The sequence below is a fragment of the Lissotriton vulgaris genome, chromosome 11 (assembly GCF_964263255.1).
Source record: "Lissotriton vulgaris chromosome 11, aLisVul1.2, whole genome shotgun sequence".
NCBI lineage: Eukaryota > Metazoa > Chordata > Amphibia > Caudata > Salamandridae > Lissotriton > Lissotriton vulgaris.
In genome coordinates, this window is record NC_141699.1 from 390626270 (window position 1) to 390638858 (window position 12589).

General features: G+C 45.1%; 1 protein-coding gene across 1 annotated transcript in view; it reads right to left on the reverse strand.

Annotated features, from left to right (window-relative positions):
- Positions 1-9200: 9200 nt before the first annotated feature.
- LOC147679844 (calcium/calmodulin-dependent protein kinase type II subunit beta-like) overlaps positions 9201-12589 on the reverse strand; it is an 820445-nt gene continuing 817056 nt past the window's right edge. The window contains exon 18 of the mRNA XM_086942481.1: positions 9201-9337. Coding sequence (XP_086798607.1) covers positions 9201-9337 — 137 coding nt within the window. The remainder of the gene's footprint in view (positions 9338-12589) is intronic.

Genomic DNA, 12589 nt, shown 5'->3' on the forward strand with positions numbered 1-12589 from the left:
CACATTTCCTCATGGTAGGGATCATCCTGTTCCTCATCCCCCTTCTAATAAAAAGGGTCTGTCCAGGGGTGGCAAGTCCTGGGGTGGCCATGGGTCGGACGGCACAAGTGTCCACATCGAGCGGCGTCTGGCAGTGCCAACTTGGAGTCGGAGATTGAGATCAGATCTTTGATCAGTCCTGGTAAAAGTGTTGAGGGGAACTGGGGCCGGGAAGGATGGTGGCACCCGTGTCTGTGTTAGCCTGGATCTGGTTGCAAATCTAGAGGGCCCAGCTTGCACCTAAAGTGTACCTTCCTACGGTAACCAAGCAGGGGCACCTCTCAGCCCCGTAATGCCTAATGCGCCAGAGGAGGCCATAGGCTCAAAGATGGAGGGCATGGCTATGCAGAACTCCTTAAGTTGGGCTGGAGTTGCTCTGGCAAACTCAGGGAAGCATGGTGCAGACCCTGCCTCCAGCTCTGCGGGTGGAGTGAGGTATAGGGGCCTAGAAGCACAGCGTTTGCTAGGAGAAGCTTTAGACTGCTTCAACTTCTTTTTCTTGTGCTTCTTAGACTTATCTGACTGAGGATGACAACCTGGAGTGGGATGACAATCGTCTGTGGGAAAAGCTCCAAATAGGTCTGTGCGATCTCCCTTGGGAGTGGGACCGGGATCAGTGTGTAGCCTTTTCTTGTCGCGCCACCAGGAGCTTCAACTCCCTTCCCCCTCATCGTGAATCGCCTTTGGATGCATAGGCTTTAAGTCAGAGCAGTCCTTGGGGTCGTAGCCGACCCTAGGAACCACAGGCCAAACCAGTGTGAATCAGAGATAGACATATGTCGCTGATATTCCTCACAGTCGAAATCTCATGGGTTTGTTGGAAGACATGTCCCTATCACTCTGGAAGCAAAGCTCCAAACAAACTCGACAAAAAGTTGGAAAACAATTGGTCAAAAATTACTGTATTAGCTCTCTGGATGGTTGGCTGTTGGCGCAGAAAGGAACTGATGCCAGTTGCATTGGCACTGCACACATCACTTCTGACAAGGGTGATGTTGAGGAGGAGCTGCCTGTAGCCACCTAACGGCATGCAGATATAATGCTCAAGATTTTCCTGGTCCAGTGTGATGCCTGGTAAATATTCTAAGGCGAGGAATCTGCAGTTATAAGTCTATCGGAAAGACCTATTGGAGACCATCCAAATGGGAGACTATCTGATCCAGAACGTCCTGGTGTAGTTCTCATTCCTGGTTTGTGGAGAGGAAATAACTCAAGGGATCTGCTGCCCGATTCGTTCTCCCGATCAGCTAAGCTGCTTGCCGCCTAATTTGTCTCGGACTGCTGAATGTCAAAGATCTGTGACTTGACTGCTCCTCATTTCATGATTTGTACTGGTTTGTTCTTGCAGAAGAAAAACCCTCCAAGCATGTCTTATCACGCAAAACTCCAGAAGGTTGCTATGCATCTTGTCTCTTCCTAGGACCACCAACCATAATTTGTTAAGCTGCCCAGATGTGTTCCCAGAGAGACAAGGAGGAAGCTCTGACTATAGTAAAGTCCCAATATGGTGGACACAAGCAACAACCCGGAGACAGGTTTTCTGAAACAGTCCACCACTGCAGAGTAGATTGTTCATTGCCCCAGCAAAATCTGGTTCTGCATGCTCTCATGAAATGGATTCCATTGGCTGTGCAAAAGACACTGAAACTGGTGTTTTCAGACTCGTACATCAGGAACAAGTAACATACAGGAGGCAATAAAATCCAGAAGTCTCAAAACATCTTTGGAAGCTTGTGATTGGGCCATTGGCTGAATGTGAATCAAATGCCCTGGAATAGGAAACACCTGCATTTGGCAGGTATCTAATACTGTGCTTATGATTAAAATTCTCCGAGTAGGATTCAAATGGGATTTCTCCAAACAGAGAGAATCCCAGCTTGAGCAAAGGGGTGATTTAGGACTGCAAGGTTTACTGGACATCCTGTAAAGAATTTGATTTTAAAGCCAAGCCAGCCATCCAGATATGGGTACATGTGGACAGTATGTTTGTACACATGGGCTGCCACTACTGCAGACGCTTTCATAAAAATCTTTAGAGCTGACATGAGGCTGAATGACAATTCTGAATTCAAAATTAAGATCTCATACAAAGCAGAGATACTGTATGCGCCAAGGAAAGACTGGAATGTGAAAATAGGCCAGCTAAAATATAGCGCAAGATAACCATCTTGTCTTCTTCTCAAGAAACTTGTTAAAAGTACATGCGGTCTAATACAGGTCTAAATCCTCCTCCCTATTTGGGAGCAAGGAACTACAATTCAAATCCTCTCGGAGCAGGGGGAATAAGCTCAACAATGCCTTTGGCCATGAGAGAAACCTCTCTTGTGATGGATTTGTGGTGGAATTGGGTGAGGGAAAGATGCCCCAAGGGAGGCTTATTTGGAAATGACAGGGAGTCCTTGGAACTGGATCTGAAGTTATGCCCGGTATTTTGGCAGAAATCATGACAAGTCTTCCCCCAAATGGAGTTTTGCACTAAAGTACAGTAAGTCACATTTGCTTCGAATTACCTAAAAGGTCGCTGAGGAAGCAGAGGGCTGTGGCTGTCTATTGCCTGAAAGGCATCTGTGACACCTGTCACTGATGTAATGAACCTTGCATTTGTTAATGTTCAAAAGGATGTTTATAGCGCTTCAATTTCGTCATTGCGAAGGAATTACTTGAAAGTTGACTGTTGGTCGAGCTCTTACTTTGTCACTTCCTTGAATGAATTATCTACTTTCTCGCAAAGAAATGAGAGAGTATCCAAGACCACAGTGATACTAATTTGGGAATGTCTCTGTAGGACAAATGGAAAGTGTATAGCCCACAAAACTTAATTCACAAATACCATGCCCATCTACTTAGCAGTTTTAGCCACGCCAGCATCACAACAACTAGAATAAGAACATCTGGCATCATCTGTTGCTGGCTAGCAACAGCTGAGGTAATTTCCCATCTTGATATGAGAATAGCAAGCCAGCAAATATGACACATTGTTTGCCATAAGAGCAGCACTGCCAGAAGATAAAATTTTCCTGCCCAATTGGTCCAGATGATTGGACTTTGTCTGGATGGATGCACAAGATCACATCATCCTTAACGGTGGCAGAAAATGCCCAGAAGACCTAGCTGTCCAGTGTAGGATGTGACTGGAGATATAAAGAATCTAAAAGCACCAGCAGTAGTCATTTGATATGTCTCCCAAGCCTGACAGTGCTGATCCATCAGAGACTCGTGGGATGGAAGTAATCCTTTGGAAGGTTGTTTAACCTAGAGAATCACAGGGAAAAAACTGATACCACGCCCATCCCCCACAAGGGGGCCCTCCGCCTCACCACCTCCAGCTAAACCTTCCCCTCCACCGAACACCTGCACTTCCAGATCCAGACCACCCCCAAAGCCACTCTGAGGAACCCTCGTCTACAGACCCCTCGGCCCCCGAACACCCTTCACCATCACTGACTTCATTGCACCCCGCACCATCGCCCCAACAAACTACATACTCATTGGAGACCTGAACAACCACCTCGACAACCTCAGCGACCCCAACTCCACTATCCTTCTTGACAACCACGCCAGCATCGGACTTTAACAACTCGTCAACACACTAACCCAGAGCAGGACTCACCCTCAACCCTATCTTCGCGGCAGGAAACAGCATCCAAATTGCGCAACACAATGCAGGCCTCATGCACTGACCACCACTGCGTACACTTCACCATCACCAAACCCAAGGCACCCAAACCAGCCCCATGCCCACCACGAAGGAACTGGAGCAAGGTTACCGACAAGCAACTTAACTCCACCCTCACCAGAGACAACCACACCTGGGAACCCGACGCAAACGACGCAGCCAGAGAACTCGACACCTGGATCTCCGACTGCGCAGGCGAGCTCGCTCCGCTGTGCAACCCCGACATGCAACTCCCCACTGTGCAACCCCGACATGCAACTCCCCAGGAAAGCCGCCTGGTTCACCAGACGCCTGGAGAAGAACTGGAGAAACAGCAAGACAACCGAAAACCACACCACTTACAAGGACGCCATGACGGACTACCACAACCAGATCAGAGCCACCAAGAGGAACTTCATCCACAACTAAATCCTGGCCAACTCCAAGGACTTTTTCAGTGTCATTCAAGAATTCACCAACCCACGCAGCAAAGCCACAGACATCACCCATCCCAAGACCTCTGCGACACGCTTGGAACCAATTTCCACCTCACGATCATAAACCTCTCTGACAACTTAATCTACCAGGCGCCACAGACTGCCCCTGCCCCCCAGAAACACCAGCCAGCCCACCATCTCCAACTGGACACCGAACATGGCCGAAAACACCGCCTCGACCATGAAAAGCATCCCCTCGGGCCCTCACCAACCCCTGCACACCTCACATATACCACAGAGCTGCGTCCGCCATCGCACCCTAACTAGAACGCGCCATCAACACCACCTTTAAAACAGGCACCCTTCCAGATGACTGGAAGCGTGCAGAAGTCAGACCTCTGCTCAAGAAGCCCATACCACCGACCACAAGAACTATCGGCAAATCTCACTCCTACCCTTCGCAGCCAAAGTTGCAGAGAAAACAGTCAACAGGAAACTGACGCGATTCGTTGAAGAGAATGCCGTCCTCGACCCGTCCCAATCCGGATTCCGAAGCAACCAGAGCACAGAGACCACCCACTCGCCCCCACAGACGACATCCGCACCCTCCTGGACCAAGGCCACTCCGCAGCCTTCATCCTACTCGACCTATCAGCGGCCTTCGACACCATCTCCCACTGCACACAAGTCGCCAGACTACAAGACGCAGGCATACAAGGAACAGCCCTGGACCCACCCTTCCTCTACGACCCCACGAAAATCACCTGTGGAGTCCCAAATGTTTCATCCCTGAGCCCCACCCTCATCAACATCTACACGGCCCCCCTCACAGCCATCGTCCGACAACACGGCCTCAACATCGTATCCTATGCCGACAACACCCAGCTCATCCTCTCCCTCACCAAAGACCACACCACTGCCAAACTCAACTTCCAGAAAGGAATGCAAGACGTTGCAGTGGTACTGAAATCCTCATCCTCGGTAACACCCCTTCTGCATGGAACAGCACCTGGTGGTCGACTAGCACTGGAATAGAAAACATTTCCACTGCCTTACACAGCACCATTGAAAATTGAGTACAATCAGCGAAGAAGAGCCTCTGGATTCTAAAGGTAATTTTCAGGTGAGTATGAAGTCCATTAGGATCCTCATGACTCATTAGCAAATGAGAAATCAGAATCCATCGAAGGAACAGGATTGTCCTGTTGATGGAAAGGACAATCTTCCGTGAACTTACACCATGCAACATTTGAATTTTGTCAAAAGCTGAAAGAATTATTTAGTCACTGGAGGAATGTCGGGAAATTACATTTGCTTTTTATATGCCTCGGTCTTTGCTTTAGCCTCTTCCAAGAACGCATGGTGCATGTGTTAAGAACAAATGTAGATACTGGCTCAGACACCAAAGGTTTTGGAAGGGCAACAAGGAATCCTGGATCTCAGAAGTGGAGTCTCAACTGCATTGCTTAGGAGTCACTTTCAGTCCCCCTCATGATGCAGGCCAACACATTGTTAGACGGCACCTAGTGCCAGCAACAAAGAAAGGCTTCCAAAGTTCCAGAAGCACTATGACATTACACAGGACAGTAGTTCACTAAGTGAATCTGTAGGAATGCCCCATACTTCTAAAAATGTCTCTCTCTGAGGGCCAGAATTAGACCAAGTCACAGCTTACTATGGCCCAATTAAACATTATTTTCCAATGGAGTTAAAATTGCTTTTCTTATGCGTTCGCTCTTCACTTCCTTTTTCTCAAGGAACTGTGTGCCCACTGTGGGATTTTTACAGCTATACATGTTAAAGCTGATAAAGATGATGGAAGAACATCCATCAGTGCTTGTACGTTTTTCCACGAGTGGTTAGTCACTCCTTATTGCAGGTTTTTTGAGCACATGTAATGAAGGGAGTGAAACTCATTCCAAAATTAAGGTATGTTTGGAAAAGGTTCTGCAATGTAAGTGGGTAAACATCAAATCTCTTAAGGCTATGCATTCATGACATAGTTCCCTGCAACATGACTTAAGATTGTTTCTGTTACTGCACTTGTTAGACCATCGACAGAGTTTAAAATGCACAAGTACATCAGCAAGGTTTACATAGCAGACTTTAAAGTGCACAAACACATTAATAGGAATTACAATGAGCTAACTCTTCAGAATGGTCTACAATGCACTAACAATGTAGTAGATGTGTGTGTGTGTTTTAAGGCTCTCCAACCAAAGCCAGAGTTGGTGATGGGTAACCTTTCTTTGCTGGATGCGGTGTGCTAGTGTGTTCGCCTTGGACAGATTTTTAAAATATCTTGTACAACAACTCTCATAGTTTGAGGAGGAGGTGTTAAGATTCTGGATGACACAAATGTATTCTTTCTGAGCGACATTGAAAGGGAGTTACTAGCTGAGCTGTGAAGTGTACGCTTTTAAAGAACAGTTATTTAAAACAAAATGCACTACATAGTCTGGTTATTACTAAAAATGATATTTTGGAAGTACTTTATCTTAAAAGTTTCGTTCATTTTGTAGCAGCCGATCTTATACTGCGTGCAATGCAGTTTTAAAATAATGACTTTCATATTCACTGTGCGTTCTATCACATGCTAGAATCTGGTAGCACTAAACATACATAAGTCACTATTGTTCACTGCATCAATAAGGCGGATTCAATTATGTGGCTCTCTACTGCGGAACATTAACTAACAGAGGTTTCATAATGTGCAACAGTGCATTTCCCACTGATTAGCTTAAGTTGCATTTTTTCATTTCATGTGCATTATTTTATATGTATTTACCTGAAGATGAAAGACCGAAAAACGTTACAGAATATTTTGTTTTTTTAGCCACGTCTTTGATCCTGCCCCCACACTCACTTACCCCCGCCCCCATTGTGTGCAGATCCATAGTTCCCACACTTTTTTTTAATGCACTTCGATCGCTGGTTGCACGGTAATAATAGTGTTGCAAACTACACACGAGGTCATCTTGTGATAATACCCCACCAGCGCAGTTCAAATACAAGTAAAACTCCTCAGAATGTGAAATCACTGCAGATACTGAATCAGCGTGTAAAATTCCACACAGTATTCCCTCTGAGCACATGATAAATGTGTATGGGGGGCCTCTCTGTGGGCCAGTGGGTGGAGGGAGTGGGTAGGAAAGGTAGGAGAGGAAAGGGTAAGATTAGCTCTTGCAGTGGGGAGCATGGACTATGCCCCACTTGCAGAGAAAAAAGTCAGAGGGGGGAGGGGTGATGACTGGTTGCTACTGCAGACAATGCCTCATGCGATTTTACCGGTCAGAATTACTGCCTGGTAATATCGGGTCTTGTGTTCCTGCACCAGGGAAAACCGAGTGTGAGGACACGGACCAGTCGTGATCAGGCAGAGCGGTATCTCACCCATTGATACGGCTCCACCTGACTCATAATAAAATGCTCTGAGCAACAAAAAAGCAGGAAAAAAGGAAATTCATAAAATGCAGGCCAAACATAGCATAATCTGTACCTTAGACTACATGACAGTGGTCCTAAACCCATTGTTCGGGGAATGAGGTAAACTGGGGAAAACTTTCCTAAGTAGTTAAAAAAACTTTACAGCAGACTTGCATGCAACCACAACAAAAAACACATTGAAAAGTCGAGCTTTCCCGCCGAGGAAGGTGTGTAGGACATCTAACTTCAAAGAGCCATCAGATGGAAAGAAAAAGCCAACATTCGAGGTTTCTTTTGTAGAACAGCCTATCAATGTCGAGGATTATTTGAGGTTTGAAAAACTTTGAAAGTTGGCTTTGGTGGGTTTGGCCAGCAGGAAATGCTCTTCCACACATCCATATGTGTTTAAAGTTTAAATTATGCACTGTATGCATATGATCTGAAAATGCCAATTCCTCTTAACTGTACAGAAGTGAAATCGTGGAGTTTCAAAGCGGTGGTAAGAGAAAACAATGCAAATGAGGTAAACACCCACAAACATGTAACTTTGTGGACATTCACAAATATGTACCCAGCAATCTGCACATCTGTACACCCGAATAATCCCAGAGTAATTCCTGCAAAATGCAGGACACTACCTCATTATGTTACATTTTAATTGTTCTTGAGCAGCAACTGAATACATATCATGGAAAACATTTTATGAAGAAACAAAAGTCAATACAAGCATTGTAGGTTTTGCAAATGTTACTAATTTCCTAGCAAGCATTCCCTACATAATGTGTAGTCTCTGCACACATAGGGTTAGAAAACAAAGCTACGTTTGTGAATACAAAACAAACACGACTGAAAGCGTTCTTAATCACCATACATATGTTGGCATACTTTCTTTGTGATTTGACCCCGAGATGTTTATAGACTGGCCGATCTGGCTTTCTCTTGTTACCTCTATAGTGTCTGTCAGACCTTATGTTTGTCTTATGGCAGACAGGTTGGTCTTCCTTTACCTGCAGGATCTCCGACAAAGACTCCCCCTTTTGCAGACCTAGCAAGATCCATCACTGATTCCTGAACCATCAGACCCACAGCTCATGTCCTTGCTTTAGAGAGACAGACTTGTCTCACTCTTTTGTATTTGTGTGGATTACTGTTAGCGAGACAACTCGAGACCACTCTTTGGTACCCCAGTATTTTCTCCCACAGTTGATGTCCATGCCAAGAATAGAAAGGCGTCTCTCTTCAAGTGATGCAACCTCTTACTTTCCTACAGATGCAGTTTTGCATTAGACGCTGACAGTCCAAAGTCTGGTAAGTCTGTCTCTACGTGTCTCTATTGATGTAAAGTGAAACTGGGAAATTTCCAGTGAAAGGTCAGTGGAGCTGGGATGCAGTTTCTCTTTAGGACCTCCTCAACACTATTTCTGAACCATTGTGCCTGAACTCTGGTGAATACCAAGCTTGAGCCACTATTCTGCCCGGGTTCTCATCTTTTTGGGGGCATTGCTCTGGCTGTTGTGCCAATCTATGAGATTGTTTAGGGATCTGTTAATGGAGCTACTTTTGGGGCCATTGTGGAAAGAACAACTCCCCCTTTTGCCTTAAAAGTCTGGCCATCAAAACAGAGAAGCACACATGTATTAAGTTCACTTACACGCTGCAGCAGCGGCGGCAGCAGCAGCGGGAAGGGGAGTGGCCAGCGGGACACGCGCACAAGGGGCGGGCTCAGCAGGAGATCCAGAACCCGACTGGCTCTTTGGGGAGTTGCTGTCACTGCTCTTGCCTGAAATTAATGAATGAATGAAAATGATTGGATGGTGGGAGGAAAGGGTAAGATTAAAAGAGACTGACAGAAAAAAAGGAACAAAGGAGAGATAGGGAAACATAGGAAGAAAAAAATGAATGTATGAACAACAGAGACTACTTCTAATGGACTCCTTATAGCTAAACCCTGATTGGACGGGTAAGAGAGCAGTGGAGAGAATGGGAGAAAATAGTAAGGAGACAGATGAAGGATATGAAAGTGAAAACAGAGAGACTGCAAGAGACAGACCGAGGCAGCGGAAGTGATAGGAATGTAGACGGCAGGGGCAGAGTAGAAACAGTTAGCAACATCAATCAATACCCTGAGAGGTGCGAAATGACTGGGAATAGAGACCTTCTATAAACAGTAAAAGAGGGAGAGAGAATAAAAGCTAGGATGAGAGGAACCCGAAAGAGAAACAAAGCAATATTGGGAGTGACATAAAAAAGAAGGGAGGGAAAGAGACAGATGAAATGAGAAGGACAGATAAGAAGATGTGGAGGAAAACAAAAAAAGAGGAAAGTGATGGAAGAGGAAATCATTTTAAGTTAGAAGAGCGAGGAGAGAAAAGGAAAGGTGAGAAGGCATAATAGGTGAATCTAGTACAAAACAAAGAGTGAGAGATAGGAAAAGAAAAATATTTCATAATGGAAGAGAAGGATAGTGCAGAAGAGATAGAAAATAGGTGGACCTACAGCGAGAGAGAGTTCAACAGGATGGAGGGAAAAGATTAACTGAAACAAAAAAAGAAAATGGGGTATACAATACACAGACAATACCATAACATGAGATTAAATAATAATTGAGAGCAAACTAACATTAAAAAGGTACAAATGGAGGTTCTACACAATGAGAGCATGAAACCATGATAAAAAGCAATGGCCAGAGTGCTAGGATAGGTGGCACTCCGACCTTTGTCTTTTAGAATAGTTACTTCCAACTCGTATATCCAAGGTTGTGATACAAATTTGAAAAAACTAACTTGGACCTTCTTCGGATACAAATACAGTAATATAAGACTGGGCAGGTCTGTTGAGGAAAGTCGCGATTCCCCCTGAGGCCCGACCATGTATTTATAGCGTGCCACATGCATTTGTTAAATTGGGCACTGATACCAAGACACCTACATTTTGTTGTATTTCATTTCATAAAAGACCTAAACTCAGCTCATTGCGTAGGTGAGGGGAAGCTTTCATTTGTCAGGTCAGCCCTATTAAACTCTACTTTCATATATGAATCTCCTAAATGTGTGTAAACACATATGCTTTGCTGAGTGACCCAACCCGCGCAACCCAAAGTGACTACTGTGCCGAGTAGGACTGAGCGAAGTTGCAATGCTTTTTCTTGTGAACTTTGGCTATTTATGACAAAAAACTATGAAAAATATACGAAGATTGAGAAGTTCTTTGTGCATGAAAATCTTGACCTTCATGTGCATTTTACACAAAGGTGTAATTTGTGTTGAACCACTAATAAGGGAAAAGGTAAGCAAAGTATTCAGTCATACAAATTACTCTCAAATGACATACGCAACACAGCTTCAACTTATTCACCAGAAAAGGCTAAGAAAGTATGAAGTTGCATACAAAATTTCCACAAGTCATTACTGTGTTAAGATTTCTGAGCACATGAGAGAAAACTGAAAAATGTATGCACTGGCATGCTAAATGACTGTAGTAACGATAAAACACTTGTGACGGAAAAAAACTACTCAAGTGCTTAAGCATGGCACACTCTGCAAGCTATGGGTAAGCCAATAATTACAAACTATGCAAAAGTACGCCCCAGAAATCAGCATTTAAATTAAAGAGGGATCTAGCCGTACTGAGGGGACCCTATTACAAAAAGTCACCTCAAATTGTGAAAGTGAACTGTGATGATGTAGCTAAGGAGGAAGGCTGTTAGGGCTGGGGCAGTATAAGTAATGTCACTTCTGCCTAAGATGATGACCCTGACACCGTTGTAGCGGTCTGTGAAAAGCCTTCCATGTAAGAAAATAAAAGTTTTACTTTAGGCCAATTCCGCTCTGCCCCTTTAATTGTTTATGGCAGAAAGCGGGTGTACTTTTCCTATAAACAGCCCGGCTAATGCTGGTCCTTGCACATAATCAAATGCTGATGTGGAGAAATACACAAGATAAAGGTTCCATGTATTTACTTATTTTTGTCCCTCGGGACACTTTACCTTAATCACTGGTACTCTCTTACCATTTACACTTTTTGTGAACTTCGTAGGAAACTTACTGTTGCAAAGGTTCCTTGCACAAAGTATCAGGCTCTCTTGCTAGGGTTGCTTTATTAGATATATAGAAGAGCTCTCCCTCTGTGGTGTGCATAAAGTGCTTTGGTATCATGTGCTGGAGGGAATTTATGGTACAGAATCAGTCTGCCTCAGGGACGTGCACGAATTCCAATAGGCTTTTGTGCTGTGGAGGGCTTAATAGCGATAAAGGGACTTTCTGTCTCATATGTATATAGCCCTCTTTAGGCACTGTGTTGGGGAAGGTTTATTAGTGATGGCGAATCTCCGTTATTGGAGTGCACGTGCATTGCTTTAGATGCTATTGCTAGATATATTGTGCTAGTAATGAAACGTTCTGCCTCTCTGTTATGCACACAATGCCTTAGACTAGACTACTGTGCTGGGGGTGGTTTATTAGTTGGAAATCAGCTCCTATTGTTTTGTCTGAGTATTTGACGTTTGTGCTGTGGGTGGTTCAATGAGTGGTAGTAAGCTCCCTGCCTCTGGGAGGTGCAGAGAGGTGCAGACCGTGCCCAGGGTTATTGTGCTTTATTAATAATGTAATGTAAATGTAATGTATGTGTCTTGTAAAGCGCACTGCTGCCCTGAGGCATCGTGGCGCTGTAGACCGCTGGGGAACCCGTCCTGGCTATCCTTGTGAGATGGTCCCTACTGGGTATCTCCAAGGTGAAACTAGGCATCCCCGGCGAATGGGGGGGGCCGTTGTAGAGATGAGACAAGCTAATGCCCAGAGTTGCCGTGTGTGATCCCTGGTTAGAGTAGGCACCGAGGCGAGAATTATCGAGTCTGCTGACCCTGGTCCACGACCCTGCCACGTCGGGAATTGAACCCTGGTCCCGGGCCGTCCTCTGCTTCCGGGTCTGCCGCCTCTAACCAGTGAGCCACACAACTCCACAAGTGATACGAATGCCTCCTGTCTCTGTGGGCCCATGCGATAGATAAGGCTCTTGTTCTTAGGGTGGTTTGGTA